This window comes from Trachurus trachurus, assembly GCF_905171665.1.
Source record: "Trachurus trachurus genome assembly, chromosome: 11".
In the NCBI taxonomy this organism is placed as follows: Eukaryota; Metazoa; Chordata; class Actinopteri; order Carangiformes; family Carangidae; genus Trachurus; species Trachurus trachurus.
The window spans coordinates 17,050,084-17,069,462 of NC_139904.1; the positions used below are offsets into that span (position 1 = coordinate 17,050,084).

The following is a 19,379-nucleotide window of genomic DNA, read 5'->3' on the forward strand; positions in this document are numbered from 1 at the left end:
GTGAATTGTATATGTATGAAGTACGTTTTGATGCACATCTCTGTGTGTTTGTTTGTGTATTTTGCCTGTGTGCAAGTGTGCAAGTCTATTTTTTTTTGCAGTGTAAGGTACAATGCGTGACTGGATATGCACATGTGCACATGTGTCTATTTGTAAAACGTGACCTTATAAACATTTGTGCTCATGTGCCATTATTTTTGTGTGTGTGTGTGTGTGTGTGTGTGTGTGTGTGTGTGTGTGTGTGTGTGTGTGTGTGTGTGTGTGTGTGTGTGTGTGTGTGTGTGTGTGTGTGTGTGTGGCTGTTAACTGTATGTGTTCCTGTGGCCTACTGCTGAACAAACTAATTAAGGAACAAACGCTGCTTCAAACCAACCAGAAAATTACCTCCCAACTCTAACAGGACGACCCAAGGACAGAAAAGCAGGTTCCCTATCACATCAAGTCAGAACACACAGCCTAATAAAGGCTTAGTTGGTTTATCGAACAACTAGCATGTGTCATTTTCAACACCCCACTGAGTGTAACTTCAGTATTAGTGTATGACTTTCCAGCACACACAGTGTCGCTGTACAGTCATGTTCTTTTATGAATTTGCACAGAGAATCTCCACTCACACCACACAGTTGTGCACTTCTACACCATCGGTCAACCAGTCAGGCATCATTGCTCGCTGTAATATGTGTACTGCCCTGCACACTTTACTTCTTTAAAAGATAGAATGTAATTATTACTCAGCTGGTGGATGGAAGTTGTTGACTTTCAATAGATTTTGAGAGTAAATTGCTGGTGAGTGTCTCTATCAGTCAATACTGCAACTCTTGCTAATCCTGTGGTATTTCACAGCCAATAGCTTCCAATTAAGTACTGCTATCCAGGGAGATGTCGCTGACAGTATCAATAACATCTATCTGACCCTCTTCTCTTCTCTTCTCTTCTCTTCTCTTCTCTTCTCTTCTCTTCTCTTCTCTTCTCTTCTCTTCTCTTCTCTTCTCTTCTCTTCTCTTCTCTTCTCTTCTCTTCTCCACACCCTTTCTTTCCATCACAGTTGTAGTGTTGTAGTGTCACACAATTGTTTCTTTACTAAATTACTGCTGTGACCCACAAGTGTGATATTTAGCTGTTTGGTTTATTCTGAAATCTTTGGCCAATCACCATCATCCCAATGGTTCAATTAAAAAAGTAACTCTCTCCATTTTCGTGAGGTGACACCACAGTGTACAGTTTATTTTTGCCAATACCACTCTACATTCTTGCTACTAATAACAATTACCTTGTGTTTTTCTGTTCACAGTGAAGACGTGTGGCAGTAATCTTCAAGGTCCATCAGGCACCTTTACATCTCCAAACTTCCCAATTCAGTATGAGAGCAACGCACAGTGTGTGTGGATAATTACTGCTTCAAATCCCAATAAGGTAAATCAAATTCTCTCCCCCATCAAATAAACACTAAATTGTCGTTGCAAATCAACATACATTGCTATTCATCATAAATGTATATGTATAGTTAAATATGACTCTTTGGTTTGTTTATTGCGTAGAAACATAACTTTCTCATGAAATTATTCTCTGTAAGTATACCGAGACTAACCCTGAGTATATGACAATAACTCCTATCAATTGGGAACTTTAATCCTTCAGGTAAGAGATGGTGTAGAAGTGGAGCTTATGAAATGTTAAATAAGCAACAGCAGCACTAGCAGAGCAAGAATAGGGAGTGCATGTAATCTTGAAGTTGTCTTCCTGAACTGGCTCCCAGGCTCTGCTCCATTTGAATTTCATGCATCCAATCTAATTTTAATTGATATAACACAGCACATCTTACAGGCATTTACAAAGTTAGTTTAGCTGCATTTTTACATAATTGAAATGTGTTGATAATAATTCATGTAGGAGGTACTGTAAATTATATGCTAGTCAGGGCATATCAGTGTCTAATTCAGTGTGATTGGTTAATCCTGTGAAGGGGCCGACGATAGGCTGGAGGTCAGATGGATAGCTGTGATTGGTTGCTCGATGTCCCAGGAGAAATCTGATTGGTATTCAGGAGACACATCGTTATTCCTCTCAGGGTCACTGTGGTGACCGCTCTGTCGTCAATGGCAACACCTGCGTCAGCACCATAGGGACACACATACACATATGTGCACACTTGCGCGCGCACAAAGACTGGCTTTTTCATACATGTGTGCCGAAACATACACGCTAGGTTATTTTTTCATCCTCACAAACATGCACACACACACACTTTGTTGCTTTGATCTTGCTCAAAACTTACTTTCTCTCTCTCCCCCTCCCTCCCACACTCTCACACACAACTCTCTCTGTCACTGCCCAAGGCCTCTGGTTTATGGCCTAGAGCAATACATTCTCTGTTGAAGGCTACAATGTGTATGTGTCTGTTGAAGGCTACAGTACTAATGCCCTTCTTCACCCCCAGGACTATATGTATACAAGTGTGATGTGTGTAAGAAGTTGAAAATTAATGTGTATGTATTATGTATGATTGTGGATGTGACCAAACATGTTGTTTAAAATGATGACCAGATCAACATCAAGTCATTTTTATAGCCCTTTATCTTTAAGGCTTACAGGTGGCATCTGTAATCATACATCATCATGTAATGTAATGTTCCATACTATATCATGAACATGTCATGCACCATATTGCTTCACATAAACAGTATGTCACTCACAGTACTGAATCATATGCATGCCTTTTATCACTACAGGTACATAATGTATATATATACAGTAATATGCCATATACATTGAATTACATACAGTACATGGCATGTACTACACTGCAAACACACACTTAGTTTCTGAGTGGAGGAATGTGGACAGCTGTACCAGAGAAACATGCCATCAATAAAACACCAAACATGCCAAAACAATATTCTTAGAAAATGAATGAATAATGAATAAACACTAAAAGGGGCTATAGTGAAATCCAGTGTGTAGCGTAAGTAAAAGAGGAAAGACATATCCAGCATGTATTGCTTCTGGCCAAAATCTGCGAGTTAATCCCAGTGCTGTGGCCGTGTTCATCAATTAGGCATTTATAGAAATTTTGTCCGACAGACGAGTGGAGGCTTATTAATATACTAAACCCATTTAGAGCCAAATGGAGATATAAAGCAAGAGGAAGGGATGATCATCACAAAAAAGTGACTAATCCTCAGTTTGAACCATCTTCATCTGTCTTGGCAAGTTGTTGTATCCGTGCAGGACACCTGTGAAGAGGCACATACAGTAGGAGAGCAGTCATATTAACTAAATTGTGAGGAAAATCAAGCTCCATCTTCTTCATGCTTGTGGATTAGCATCTTTGGTTCAATAAGACTTGTCTCATTGCCATGAGATCAGTGTCATTTCCTGCAAGTGGATTTTTGGCTGATTTGAAACAAAAATGCTTTAAAGTCTGCAAAGTCAGTAGCATTTATCAATCAGTTTCCCAAGAATGTTGAGCATTTAAAGTTAACTCAAAGTGAAGTGGCATAAGATTTGGGAGGAGCTGTACTTTACCAAAATAAATTACATACATGTTGTTTAATTAAAGAGTGGGACTATCAAGGCCTTTTGATTTACACATCACATAAATGGCTTTAATATTGCAATGTTGAGAATGTTTAATGGATTATTTCAATGTACTGTACCAAAAACACATAAAGTTATTGATGATTGATTGATATAAATATTCCAGTAAAGACTTTAAACACAGGAATTTAGAAATTCACACTCTATCATTGTTCAGTTAGGAATTTCACATCCACAGAAACGTCTAAAGGAGTAAAAACGGTAATTTACTAGTTCCAAAAGCAGGCTTACGCTGGGCAGGTGGCACAGGCAAACAAACAGTGGGGAATTGGCAGGTGAACAACAGGTAACAGGCAAGAACGGCTAGAACAGAATGAGAGCACTGACGATCTGGCACACTGGCAGCAAAAAGCTGTCCTCAGTTAAGAGGCTGATGAGGCAGTGAGGGGTGGCTTAGCGGGCAGGTGAGTGGTCAGTTCATCTCCTGAGGAGAGAAGGCAAAAAAAAAAAAAAGAAAAGACAAATACACACTGGGACTCAGAAAAGAGACAGAGAGTCTGTGGCTGGGGGGGGAGTGGGATGGGTAAGAGGGTGATGGTGCAAGCAGAGTTGGGGAATAATCCCAACTGAGCCTGCCTCTCCAACTAGCAGAACATATCTTTTTTTTATTGCTTGTACACGTCTCCCCCTATTTCATCCTGCACCCCCCTTCTCTCATTCTCCCTGTCTCATCCTTCTTTTTCTCTCTTTTTTTACACTGCCCATCCCTCCTCCCTCACTCCCGGAGGCTCTGTCCTCTGAATTACCCAGATTCTTCATTAAAGAGCTCACCCTGAAACCATCAAATTACTATGGAGAGAGGGAGATGGAGGAGGGAACTTGAGGGGAGAAGTCTGTTTCTCACTGTTTGCCATACATGTTGTACAGTTCTTACCATCTTCTCTTCTTACTCTGAATGTAAGGAGATACAGGGTTTCTTCTCTGTGTCTCTGTCTCTCTGCCCCATTCCCTCCATCATTCTCTTCCCCTCTCTCTGCCTACCATTCGGCTCCCTCTCTCTCAGGTTAAGTGTTAATGGGGTTCTATAGCTCTCTGATGTTATTGCTTCATTTAGTTTTGGCAGAATGAGCCTTAAAGCCAATTCATTCTCTCCTGTTCTCATTTAACCTTGGGGATGGCAGGACACAAAGTCCATTACTACTCTTCTCTTCTCTTCTCTTCTCTTCTCTTCTCTTCTCTTCTCTTCTCTTCTCTTCTCTTCTCTTCTCTTCTCTTCTCTTCTCTTCTCTTCTCAATAATAGGCATCTTACTGTACTGTTTCCTTCTCTTCCCTTTCCTTATTTCTTAATTCCCTATTAGTTTCTTTTACTTTCTTTCTCATCCCCATCCGTGAGTCCAAGCATTTTCTTCACATCACCTGTTTATGATGTGAGATAAGATGAAATTTGTAGTGACAACTTCCTGTCTATGTCTCACTATGTTCTTAGTTCATTAATACATTACACTGCCACCCAATTTTATACATTGACAGCATTAAGTTTGAACAGGCTTGGCATCAGTTAATATGCATTTGCATGCAAAGTGTCACGCGTAACGCATGGATAAAAGAGGACAACTGCAGTGCTGCCACTCTGCAGATTTAACACCACTATGACAAAGACAAGTGAAGTGGAATATCATGTCATCCAGTAAGAATACACTTTTGGTTGGACTCTCTTTGTACAGTCACTTAATTCAGTAATGCCTCGTGGGCCTACAGAAATCAGATGTACACACACTGAAGCCACAATGCAGAAATCACAGGACAAAAAAATCACTGCGCTGGCTCCTTTTGCTCGCTGTTAGTCATTAAAATGGCGTGCTCCTGCATCTTCTTGACAGGATGAACAGCAAAGCACTTTTTTTGGGCTCAGGTTAAAAAATGTTAAACATTTAGTGAAAGAGAGCTGTGATTCAAATGCATTTTTCAGTAGTTGCATAGCAACAGTATAAGCCATGCATAGCCTTTCCCCACATGTTCCTGTTCAGAGTTGGTTTCTATCCCGGTGGATTCAGCTCAATGGAACAGAAGTAAGGGGAAAAACACAAAGTTGCAACAGACTCGAGCCATCAGTCTTCATCAGCTAAAGCCCGGCTCTTGTCACAATGGCACAACTTATACTTTGGAGGCAGAAGCACGTTCAGGGGGAGTGACAAGTGGCACAGGGTTTACTGTAATGCTGTCACAGACAATCTGTTATTCCCCAGGCCTGTCTCGTCTCCACCCGCTTTACATCACTGACTGCGTTGCTCACCAGGTGTTTCAGATATTCCTACAGTAAATGTATCTTCAAGGTATCTCTAGATCTTATTATGATATGGGTAGGGAGCCTCCCTCACCTCATTGTCTCCACGACAACCAAAAGGAAGTGCTTTATCAAGCAGAAATCCAATTCTGTCGCCTCATTGGCTAGGAGCCATAGATGGATGGAAAGAAGGAATGCAGCAGCCAATTAGAAAGAGAGAGACAGTAAGGGTGGCAGCAAGAGAGAGAGAAAGGCAGAGAGATGCAGGAGAGAGAGAGATGGATGTTTGCATGAACACCAACCAATTAGAGTAGAGGAGAAATATGTAGAGTGTTCAGTTTCATCTATCGTGTGCACACACACACACACACGGAGTAGACTAAAAGAGATATAGAATGAACGGATAAACACCAACCCACTCACTGTCAGTAATGAGGTTCCAAATGAAGTTGACTTCAGTGCAACGTTCACATCATGGACACACACATAGACTCACATGGGCTCAGTGTAATGTAGTCATATCCCTGCTGTGTTTAATGCTGTGTGAACTGTGCTGATGTGGCATTAGGGTGCTCTGTAAAGGATGTATACAAGGAGATTGCTGGACCACTTTTCATCAGTGACACACACAGACCCCTCTCTGTTTTAAACTGCACGGGGACACAGGGCTGGTTTGTTTCCTGCCACAGAACCAGAGGAAACTGGATGTTTTTTATAACCTCTCCAACTAACAGACCTTATTTCTAATGTCTAACATCACATGATACTTCCTCAGTTTGCCCCCCTTTGAAAATGTTTCCACACTGTTGATAGCTGGAGTCAGAGGCATGTTGGTTTGGGGATCAGAATCAGAATCAGCCTTTATTGTCACTGTACAGCGAAATTACAGCAATCAACCCGCCCGCACATATACAGCATACAATACATACCATAAGACAGACATAACAGGATGACTGGGCAGTAAGAGGGGGGAGGGAAAGGGGAGAAACAAGAGGAGAGGGAAGGAGAAAAATAGCAGCTCCCAGACTATGCTCCTATGGGAGAGTACAGTGTGGGACCGGGGGGAAAAAACCTCAGCAACATAGGCACATATGAGCACACTTTACAATATACTGTAAGAACTCGAAAACAACTTGCACCGGGGGAGGGGGGAAAGGAGGGCGGAGGTGTTCCAGCGCAGACCGGCAGCCAGCCGCGGACGCAGCCATCTTCGGCGCAGCCTGCGGACCCCGCTTGTCGCACTGGGGTGCGAAAGCGGTGAAGGCGTGGGATGGGGGGGTGGGGGTGTGTGTTGCATATGTGCATATGTGAAAGTGTCCATGGATGCGTGTGTATAAGCCTAGAGAGTTGAGAGTCGGAGATTTTAAATTTGGAGAGCAATGCGGAGAGAGGCTCCCAAAGTTTGAGACAAGACAGTACAAGACGTGAGAAGCAAAGCAGGGAAGATAAGGGAGAGGGGAGAGGGGAGAGATGCATCCACCTTCGTTGAGAGCAGGAAGATGTTAGTCCATCCTTATGTATGTACAGTCCCTTCTTGTGGACTCCCAGTATTATGATGAAACTTCATCAAATTTGGCACAAATATTCATTACGACTCAAGGTTGAAGTGATTTAATTTTCAAAGTAAAGGGTCAAGGGCATGATGACATCACAAAACACAGTTTTGGCCTTGTGCATGTGATATCTCAGTAATGCCTTCAAAACTTCTTTAGATTTGGCACAAATCTCCACTCGGATGTGATTAGATTTTTGGGTCAAAGTTCTGGTGACCACACAAAATGTAAATGAAATAACAACTTTCAGATTCTAGAAAAGGCTAAATATCCTTTTTTTAGGCTCTAGATAAATGGAAGGCATCACAGCATCTACTCAACACTGTGGCGCCAAACAAATCAGTAGGGCTGCTGTCAAAACTGCAAACCACACTGACATGAAGTGTGTGTCTGTGTCGCAAGGCTTGTTTTGTAAGCATGTAAAACATTCATACGTTGTATAATTTATTTTCATATTATATCACTGATGAACCTTAACACCAAGTTAACAAAGAGATTCTAATTTACATTCACTTTTTAACATGTGTCAGGAGGTTGCATCTTCTTTGCTGGTAAGTTACTACTGTATATAGGAATGAGTATAAAACATTCGCATCTGCAAGCTAAATCCCCACACAAACCAGCATTTTAAACCTCGAGCACATCAAGTGAGCTATTTGGAAGCTAATCTATTCTCCATGTGCATGCATTATTTGCTGCATCTGCAGAATTCCCTACGAAGGTAGCCTCACTAAGATAACTATAGAAGTGAGCTTATAAAACATAAATGTACTAAAAATGATGTTGCCACAAGAAATGAGAGGAAGTATCAACATAGAATTTTAATAGGAAACGATAAATCTTTATCTAAGATTTGATTTTACTTTATGATAATACTGTGTCTGTAAAAGAGAAAAAACAGTCATTAAATGTACTGTGCACATTATTTACTGTCACACTTGCTGTTGAATTGAAAAACCTGCATTGGGCTTAAAGGAGTGATGTGATAAGTGTGTAAATGGTGACTGTGTAATCACAGGAATAGACACATTAATCTCCACCAAGATGTGCCTCTATATGTGGCTGTGTTTCTGTGTGTATGTGTGTGTCTAAGGTGTGCGTGCATGTGCTTGCCAGAGAGAGTTTAGCAGGTTTGTAGGTAATGCTTTAATCCAATCTGCTGCCTCACAGGCCTGATAAGACTGAGTCAGCATTGTGAGCAATGAGCAGATCACCGCTTCATCTTTGTAGCTCTCCTCGTTTACCTCCTATCCAGTCACATCAGGTGATGTTGGTGCTGGGGCTCTCCATCTTGCTTGATTTTATTGTGGTATGGCTGTATCAGTAGTTGTATCTCATTTTGGACATCAGACAAAACATTAGTCTGCCTTTGCGACATCAAGAAGCCACAGTAGCTCCCAGTTGTCAACAAAATAAAAATTAACCCCATGAACAAGAGCAAATCAGGCAACGATGGCCCCAGATAAGCTGTTAAACAGCAGGTAATGGGGGGAAAAATCATGGCTGCTGTTCCTCTGTGCTCAGTTTCTCATTTATTCCCTCTTTCTTCATGGAATCAGTGATTAAGGTCATAGTGAGGATACGCTGTTTACACCTCAGCATGCACACTAGTGGAATCATTTCCCCAAGTTATTCATGATGCCTGTCTCAGACACAGTCTTTGAATAGAGAATACAAAAATGTCTGCTCAGAAGTAAGAGGATAAATATGCACTCTGTTAACACACCAGCATGCAGCAGGCCACTCAGAATATTTTATCTGGAAATCGGAAATCTCCTCAGAAGGAACGAGGGAGAGAAGGGAGGAGAGGGAAAGTGTGGTTTCAGTCTCCCCCTGAGGGTCAAGTCAGAATTCTAGTTTGAAATATTCTAACACTGCACATTGCAAGTATCAAAGTTTTATTATTAACCCCCCTCCATAGTCCTCTCTGTTGGCTCCTCCTTTTCTCGCTTCCTCCTTTTCTCCATCTGCCTTCATCTTCTTTCTTCTGTCTATGTCCTCCCCCTTTTCTGTCTCTCTCCCACATCTTTTTTTCTTTCCTCCTCCCATCTCCATTTTCCCCCTCTTCTTCTCTGCCAAATGTGTTTCTCTCTGGTCTTAGATGAAACAGAAAGTGTTGGTTTAATAATTCCTGATCGGAGTTTTGAGCTCTGTGCCGATTCTCACAGCTTCCAGTGCAGTCCAGGAGGTTCTCCTTGTCTCCTCCGTGTTCCTTATGCTGTGTTGAATCAAGTCACATGTGCGGTGCATTAATGAATCCCAATGATTCACCTTTGGTCTAGTATAATTCCATGAGAGGGAAACGTGTCTTATATGTGGTCATAGGTGAAAGTCTAAACATAAAAACAGCTCTTGAGCATATGGTGGTTATGATTGGGGTCAATGGAGGGCACTATAATTTTAAACATATATTTTTTACATTATTCTAGTTCATTTCTTGGCCGTACCTCCTTCTTTTCAATTGTTTTTTTGTTGTGTTGTCTTGCTTTCATTACTTTACTTTAGTTATATATATTATCTTATGCCTCACTTCTACAGCACATCCTCTAAACTGATGGTTTTTAAACTGGGATCATTAAACATACAGTATCCCCATGCACTTGTCTCAGTAGTGTTTTATTTCAGCATCTGCTTTCTTATTTTTTCTTTTGGTTATTAATTTAGTAGCTATTACTTTTGTAGCACTGCTTCTAAATTTCAGTCTAGGATTTTGACTGGGTTGAACTGAAAGTGGCTTGAACCTTGCATCTTTTTTGTCTGTTTGTGAACTGTAGGTGATCCAGATCAACTTTGAGGAGTTTGACCTGGAGATTGCCTATGACACTCTGACCATAGGAGATGGAGGAGAGGTGGGAGATCCCACAACTATACTGCAAGTGTGAGTATTATACTGTCCTTTACATGCTCCAGGTCATTTACTGTGAACAGTTTTTTCATCTCCAAATCAAGCAGAGAGGGTGTCAAATATAATAAAGTGGAGCCCTCAGAGAAATTATTTTGGAATTTATAAATATGTAATTGCTGCATTATTCATCTGTGAATCAGCGATGACAGATCCTGCACCTCTAAATACACCGATATGCATGGTGGTGTTTCATAGCAGCTGTGAAAAAAACACATTTTCCAGAGACAAACAAGTATCACTGAGAAAAAATAACTAACAATGGCTATCAAATTAAAAGAGGTAGTTGATTAGAAACACACTGAAGTACCATTGTGATCGTTACACTAATGTTAATGTTTTGAATTTTACTGAAAGTTAAATGAAACCACTCACAGAGAATGTGCTGCCTTTACTGATTCTCTGTATTTTGTCTCTGTTATTTCATAAAGTGTATTGTGATGTGAGTATTGTGTCTTCATAATGACCAGCCGGCTTCATAAGCAGCAGCGCTATTGTTTGTCTATGAATTTCTAAATTCTAGTGATCTAAGCGATAGAACATGAAAAAGCAGCAGTAGTTTTTACAACCACTGCTTCCACTCCTGGTACTTGATGTCAGTTGCTGTTGGCTTAAAATCCTCCATCGTCTTTGTTGCCGTTGGTCAGGTCATGAAACAACAGTGGATTATCTGTGTTTCTTTGAAAAACAATTCGTGAGTGTGAAAATGATGCACTGTGCCCAAAAGGAACAGATGAGAAGCCTTAACAAAATGGAACATTCCAGTTCACTTAGCATGCAGTCACTATTAACTTTCATGTCTAAGAGACTGTGGTAGTCTAAAAAAAAAAAAAGGTCAGCCAATATGAATGAACTCTGAGAAACTTGATTTCCTGGAGCATTCTGCAAAAACCAAAACCAAAGCATTCAGATCAAGCACAGTATGCCACAGTAATTTGTTCACAGTCAGAGAGTCACTTGAAATTTGATTATGGCAATGATTGCTGTGATGAAAATTATACTTTCTGTTACGGCAATTACGGTAGTAATGATTTAATAGTGGTGTATTTTGTGCTCCAGCCTGTCAGGTAGCTTTGTTCCTGATCTGATCGTCAGTATGACCCATCAGATGTGGCTTCACCTACAGTCAGATGAGAGTGTTGGATCTATAGGATTTAAGATCAACTACAAAGGTAAGTTATGCACATGCATTTGTGGCTAAATCTGTTGACTTTTCTCTAATTTTGCCTCTGTTCATTTCAACATGACAAACATTTTAATCATTTTATCAAAAAGGTAATTCACAGGTCAACTTTCCAGTTATTTTATCACTACGTGTAAACAAGAGCATCAGGAAACATGTTCTTTTGTTCCATTGTCTGCGGTCTCATTCCATCCTCTTAGTCAGGTTTCTTAATGATGAACTCTTTAAAGCCAGTGACTCGGGGGAAATCTTGGGAAATGAAGGGAAATTCAATGTGCCATTATCCTGCCATTATGACTTGTGCCCATAGTGGCTGCTGTCCAGTAAACCTCCAGTCTCTGTCTCCCTTGGAAAACTCCATTACATTTGGTGTATTCAACAACTAAGGGAAAATACATTAGCTCAGACCTACTCAGATGCTTGTAGAGATGAAATAGGCTTGGAGCCAGTGCTTCCATCTCTTAAACCGCAGAAGGTTACCAGGTCACCACTAATCACTATCAATCAGTCCAGCAGCACAGAGGCTTTTATTTGAGGATGATTTGTTTTTCTTCTTCTTCAGCTTCAGTAGTAATGATATAAAGTACCTGGGTGTAGGGGAGCTCTTAGACACAGTTGCAAAGATTGGAGAGTCTTTCCCAATCAGATTCAAAATACATGTTTTTCAACTAACACCTGACCTTGTTCTGAATAAGAACTTTTTTTTTTCACTGTTGAATCAGCTCCTGCCACATTAAAAACATTAACCTTTCCAAAGTTTCCTTTTTGATGGATGTAGTGCAGATTTGATTACAGTCCATGGCACACGGAGTGGTTAGCTTTGCTGCAGAAATTAACTTTGTGTGCCTCATTTGAATGTCATCATCGGTGGATTTATCGTCATAATGAGGGGACAGTGCTGAGTCCATTAATGTAGTGAGCTCCAAGAGTGGTTGGACAATGACACTTTGTTTTGATATATTTTTGACCTTTATCCTCCCTGAGTTTCAATGTGAGGTTCAAGTGATACCAATTGTAAATAGTTAATATTCAGTCTGTTACGGCTGGGGTATCGGACCAATGATGAGCAGGAGAACAGGAGCAGACACGGTTCAATGTCTTTACCTAATTTAAAATGCAAACAACAAAAAACCAAGACAGAGACAGAGTTGTGGAGTCATGACGGGGCTGAGGCGTAAGTTGATTGGTGATGGTGCCTCATCCCAGTCAAGGAAACCAGCCATGCCTCCTGCCACAACCTGAAACAAAAGAAGAAAAAAAAACACAAGGGGTAGGGGGAGAGAAATAAAAGCCCAGACCATAACACAGTCTACTTAAATTGAAGGTTTTTATCTCAAGTTTATGGTGATGGTGATACCAAATATTCAACTTAAGATTTCGCATTGCTCAAAAGCATTCAAATAGAAAATGATAAAATACTACAATCCTGTCTCTCTTAAAGGGACTCTACCAATGCAGTCTTATTTCAGTGATTTTATTCAAGCATTACAGTGTATGTGCCATTATCCTCTCTAAAGTGTGTAATGGTTCAAAACACATGGCCACAAAGAGAACTGCATATTTAAAAAGTAGTCATCTTCGAATAACAAAGGGCATCTGCTCAGGGGCTCTTTGATATGCCCGCTCATTTCTCCTGATTAATTCCCCCATAGAGATCAATAGAAAAATTAATGGACAGAACTGCCATCTAAATGCATCCATGCTTATAATAATGCTCTGTTGTAGGGCCATGATGGCCTGACAGTTTTTTAGTCGCAGGGATTTATCTGTCTCCTGTATATTCTCTGTAGTGGTTGTTTAACAATGGAGAATACATTTATATTGAATTTTAAAAGATGGAGGAGATTATAATTTCTGCCAGTATTAGCTTGCCACTTGATTTTGTGTTCAATTGTACGTTTCCAGTCCAGTTACTGTATATCTGTTATGTTGTATTTCAAACCACTTACTTCCGACTTTATGACTACCTACATATACACATTCTTTAATAACCAAACTTATGGGATCCCTATTAAAAATGTGTGTTTATGTGTAACATTAAAGAAATGTTGCCCCATTCATCCCAAGAAAGGGGCTCAGTAAGTTTGTGCTGCCTGATCCCATAATAATCTGTATCTGCTTCATCTAAATTCTAAAAGGTTAAAGTACATACGTATTTACCTGAATGTATATATTCCTATATGTGACTTTCTCACTCAAACCTAAATACCCTGAAAAGTTCTATCAATACTCTGAGCAAGATAAATGAGTTTGCCTCAGAGTGCTGGCTCCATCACCCACAAGATTTACTGTAAAGGTTGGTGCCTGTGGTGTTAGTGGGTGTCTGTGTTTTTGAGGAATGTGGGAAAGAAAAATGGGAGAAAGAGTCTTGTGTGTGTGTGTGTGTGTGTGTGTGTGTGTGTGTGTGTGTGTGTGTGTGTGTGTGTGTGTGTGTGTGTGTGTGTGTGTGTGTGTGTGTGTGTGTGTGTGTGTGTGTGTGTGTGTGTGTGTGTGTAAAGCCACATTCCATAGACCTTGGCTATGAAATATAAACATTATCAGTAACTCAGGCCTTGCTGCAAAGTCACCGAAGCACTGCACAATGTTTGTGTGCGTGTGTGCGTCTGTGTGTTAGACAGGTCCTCCATCAGTGAGCCAACAAAGCTTTACCAACAAGTCACTCACCTCTTTCACTCCTCACATTCTCCATCTCTTCCCCTTTCTCTCCGTTTTTGTCTCTCCATCTCACTCATTTTTCCTCATTAGCCATCTCACTATCCTGCTCCCTTTCCCTTCTTTCTAAAATCACTGCATTTTCTGTCAGTTACTTTATAATGCACTGTTATTTGCTCTTGCTGCTTCCGCCATCATCTCTCTCAACCTATTTCCTATGTGAGCCACCCATCTTCTCTCTGTTGTCTCTCAGCCGACCAGTCCCTCCGATCTTTTTCGTGTTTTCACTCATTCACTCTCCACCTGACTCAGTTTCTGCTTTTGTCTGTCTCGTGGCCTCTCTCCCTCTCTCTTGCACGCTGTCTCTCTCTTTTTCTTGTCACCATTCATCTATTATTAAAGCCAAGGTCACCAACCTGGCAACACTTTGACTCCACTCCCTCTTGCAAGGAAAGATCACACACACACACACACACGTACGTACACACCAGTCCAGACGGTCTGCACAGCAATCTTTCAGTCGACCCTGAGCCGTGGCATGTCACAGCTATAGATTTAAGGGAGCACTGCAACATTATTGGCATCATTTGCATTAAAGTTTCAGTGAGTTTCTGTCTACACGGTGAATAAATAAATTCAGTATAAGCTGATATATCTGTCTGCACAGTCCATAAAGAGGTGTCACTGAGGCTTTTGAGCATAATATATGAGGTTGTCTGTGATTGTGAAGTTATACAATACCCATAATACTATGTACACATACTTGCAAAGGATAATAATATATAACATTAACATAACATTTGCCACGTATTTGCTGTATGGTTTGAGGTAAACATAAAACAGCAGATTTGTGTTTTTATTTATATACAATATGTGCCACTGTATGGATCCATGTCAGGTTTTTGTCGCATGATTTCAAGAATCGAAACAGCCACAGTGTGGTCAAGACAAGCCACTTACAGAGATGATCTGATTTATGTTTTCATTCCGATTTGCATATGTATATATTTTTTAGTGTTATATATCCTGTGTGTCTGCTTTAAAAACATAACTTAATTAAATGCTGCACACAGACATCACATAAGTAGTGTTTCAGATTGTTTGTCTTTTGAACGAATAGTACATAATCAAAGAGTGAAAATGTGTCATAATTCAAAATGAATGGAGCAGGCAAAGGAAATGTGCTGAATATTCTTCTGGAAATTGGTGCAGAGAAACCTGCACAGCTTTCAGATCAATTTTTTGGTGAAGTACCTCTCATGAAGTAATGTATTATTAACTTTACCAGTCAGAGGGGAGGTTTGGTGTGGCGCGAAGGGTTTATCTATCTCACTTCCTCTTCTCCTGTTTTCCCTTGTTTTTTTCTAATCAGTGATTTGGTTGCAAAGTCTGTTCAAATTGATTGCAAGATCACTGTGTGGCTTCAGCAGCAATCCATCACCAGCTCATCTTACTTTCGACATTTTAAGGGCCTCCACAGAGAAGGATTTTAGAGCACCACCATCGCTTTCTATAATTTAAATGCAGCAGCTGCCCATTGGATTGATGCAGGATTCAGCACTCCACACAGAGTAAACCTTCTGTTCCTTTAAGGAGTAGCAGCTGATTCCTGCCAGTTGAAAAAATGCACAGGTGTTCATTTGCCCTCAGTCACCTTTTATTCACTGGCAGGTAAAGACACCTGTACCTCAGTTTGATGGTACTGTCAGGTGTACTGTGAGACAAGTTGTTTCATGTGATGCCAAACATGTATTTGGAGTAACAACACACAGGAACTACCACACCAGTCAGGACTGGTCAGAACTAAATAAGTGATAAAAATGTGCAAAAAATATACTACATCACCAATAATCACTTCACATATAGTGTGCACATTAATGTGTGTGTATGATTCTGGCTGCTAGACATATGGCATCGGGTATAATTATTTCGCCATTCATGTATTTCGATAAATGATACAGAAAATTGAATGCTAAGTGGAAATATTTGCCTCACACCACTCATCCGTTTTCAATGAAACACAAGTGAATGGTAATTTTGAGAATTTGTTTCCGGTGATGAGTCATTCCCACAAGCAATTTTTTAAGTGCATCAGTCTAGTATTATCCTGTCATTCACATGTTATATAACACTGTGCTCGGAGACTACAAAGTGCAGCATGGATGTCAAATCCCTGCTTCACAGCGAGTTGTAAAGATGGTATACATGTTTATCTCATGACAAATCACTTTAACCTGGTTTACCACACATGCTGGATGTTACCAGATTTATCTCAGAGCATGAGATTAGTTAACCTGCTTTTACCCTGCAGCTAAGACAAACACATGGTATCACAAGGAGAAGAGTAATGAATGTCTCCTTACTGAATTACTACACAGTATCATCACTCTTCTCTTCTCTTCTCTTCTCTTCTCTTCTCTTCTCTTCTCTTCTCTTCTCTTCTCTTCTCTTCTCTTCTCTTCTCTTCTCTTCTCTTCTCTTCTCTTCTCTTCTCTTCTCTTCTCCTCTCTTCTCTTCATAATGTCACTGCTCACTTTTCAGATTTTATTTTAGATTTTTCATCTGTTTTTTATGGTTTTTAATATGTGATGTATTTTATAGGAGGGAAAGATGTCAAGGTGGATTTTTACAGCACAGTTGACCCCCAGTTCAATTGATCTGCTGTCTGTGTGCATGTGTGCGTGCATGACTGCAGTATTATAGGTGTGTGTGTGTGTGTGTGTGTGTGTGTGTGTGTGTGTGTGTGTGTGTGTGTGTGTGTGTGTGTGTGTGTGTGTGTGTGTGTGTGTGTGTGTGTGTGTGTCTTTGCTGCTCCTTACATTTGTGCATCCATTTGTTTCTGTGTGTGTGTTATGTTTTTTAAAGTATTTTTTGGGGACCTTTAGGCCTTTATTTGATAGGACACCTGTAGAGAGACAGGAAATGGGGGGACAGAAATAGGGCACTGACATGCAGCAAAGGGCCACCGTTGGAATCAAACTGGGGCCGCTGCAGCGAGGACTATGGGGCGTCTGCTCTACCCACTGAGCTAAACGATGCCCCATGTGTGTGTTTCAGAGTGTACATTGATTGGTTGATTATTTTAGGGATGGAAATGTATTTAATGACTTCTAAACATGTTTTATAGATCTAATTACATAATTTGATACAATAGAAAACATAAGAGAGAAGTAAGTGAGCTAAATTAGGTCCCAAACATAATTTATGAATGACAAAAGATTCATAAGCTTGGGTAAACTCACTTAAACAAGAGCAACATCTCATAATATTTTAGAGATGAAATTTTATCAAGCAATATTGGATGCACGTTCAATCCAACATTAGTGTGAATATTGCTTGCACCAATAAAATTAGTTTTTTAGTCTCATGGGACCTCGGCCCTCTTGCAGCACTGTAGTTGGGATACAGAGCAGCACTCTCTTAATCACACAGTGCTAAACAGCATTTCATTCACAGCAGCTGAAACATCATGAAATATGAATTCATGAAATATTCATTCGCAACATAACCAGAAATGTGGTTCAATTTTACAGTCAATAACCTTAGTCCCGGGGTCGGGAATCAAAGCTTCTTTAGTTGTTTTTGTGTGTGCGTTTGTATATCTGTGTATAGTACAGTACATACTGTATGCATGCCATACTTCAAAGGTAATTTGTGAAGGGCAGGACTTACAGTACTTAATCACACTACTGTAAACAACATTTCATTTTATAGTCATGAATTATTGACTTATGTGATATGTAGTTCTCTTGTAGCCACCAGTGTTAGTCATATTGAAATATTACAGTTGGTTAAAATTCATTGTGTTCGTCCCATAAGGGCTTAATAATAAATTCCATACATTTCAAATCACATATGATGTAGGTAAGTGAGCAGGCACAGTATAGTAGGATTCCTATGTTGTCTGCTGGTTGGTCAGGCTAAAATAGATTAAATGGACAGACATTGACCAAGCAATGTGTACTTAGTAAAACATATGAGATGCCATTTGGCCCTTATTGGTCATGAAGTAGGTTCTAGGACTCATCAAGAAAGAGCTCCAGGTGGTTGGAAGCTCGTTAGACCCTTTTTTTTTCTTTTTTTTTTTACCATAAGCTGAATGGAGGTTTGGAAACCTCAATAGTCTAGGCAGGCTTTTAGTGGTTTTACTCTCTGGTGTTATGTGGCACAGTGTACTTAAAGCAAGGGTGTATTTCACTGACATTTATTTAGTTATTCATTCAGATTCTCAAACATGTTCTCAGGTGGGAGGAGGAAGTGACAGGGACACCTTGGTGGATCAAAAATGACAAAAAAAAGCCTCTGCGATGTGGGTGTCCTGTTCTTTCACCTGTACTTTCTGTACATAGATGATTGCCAAAATCTGTGTGAGGACAGGCACATCCTGAAATTCACTGATTATGTTGGAATCACAAGCCTATTACAAGGTCATAAGAGTCTGGGCATTTTTACAGCAGAGTCTGGAGGGATGTATTTCTACACCGGGATGTGTCCAGATCAAAGAGAACAGCCCAATTACTATCTATGATCTTAAAGTCCAATTTACAGAGTTCCAGGTGTTTGGGAGTTACACCACTGAGTATAAAAAATATTTTTTGCACTTTGTAAGAAAAGTGGGCAGAAATTGTGTGTTTTAATGAGAACAGAAAATTGATGTCTTTCTTACACACATACCCTATCAAATCAATCCTCAAAAGCTCCTCAGTGGCCTGGTTTGGAACCCGAGAGCGGCAGAAAAAAATGTCAGTATTGCGAGAGTAATAAATTAGATCATTTTCATTCAACAGACCATCCTCGCTGATGTCTACAGTGTGAACAAGTCAATTTGAGCCACTCCCTTTAGGTCACAGATTCTTACAGTCACAAGCTAATTAGACAGGCTGGAGTTCTCATTTCTTCCTCCCACTGCAAATCTGCATGAGTATACATAATAGACTTCCCACTCACTTCCTCTCCTACAGTGGCTACTATACCTATACCTTAGAATATTATTTGATGTGATTTAATGTGCTTCATCCTCCTGTGTTTGGTTCCTGTAGTGTTAGTAAGGGATATAGTTAAAAAAAAAAAAAAAAAAAAAAAAAAACTAGAGCCAAAGCATCAACAGAAAACATGCAGAAGACAGCTTTTTAGAATAAGCACAATCATCAGTCTATACATTTACGTAGCATTCAATCACTATTAGCAGCCTAGGTCTGAAATCAATTTCATGAAACAGTCAATTGGCTTATTTACTCCAGTTTCATTGTACCCTAAACATCTATTAC

At 40.1% G+C, this 19,379-nt stretch overlaps 1 protein-coding gene across 1 annotated transcript in view; it reads left to right on the top strand.

Moving 5' to 3' along the window:
• Window positions 1-19,379, top strand: part of csmd3b (CUB and Sushi multiple domains 3b) — a gene marked incomplete at both ends in the record, with an annotated part of 321,253 nt that overhangs the window by 215,044 nt on the left and 86,830 nt on the right. The window contains 3 exons of the mRNA XM_083981903.1: window positions 1,292-1,413; window positions 10,150-10,253; window positions 11,337-11,449. Coding sequence (XP_083838029.1) covers window positions 1,292-1,413; window positions 10,150-10,253; window positions 11,337-11,449 — 339 coding nt within the window. The remainder of the gene's footprint in view (window positions 1-1,291; window positions 1,414-10,149; window positions 10,254-11,336; window positions 11,450-19,379) is intronic.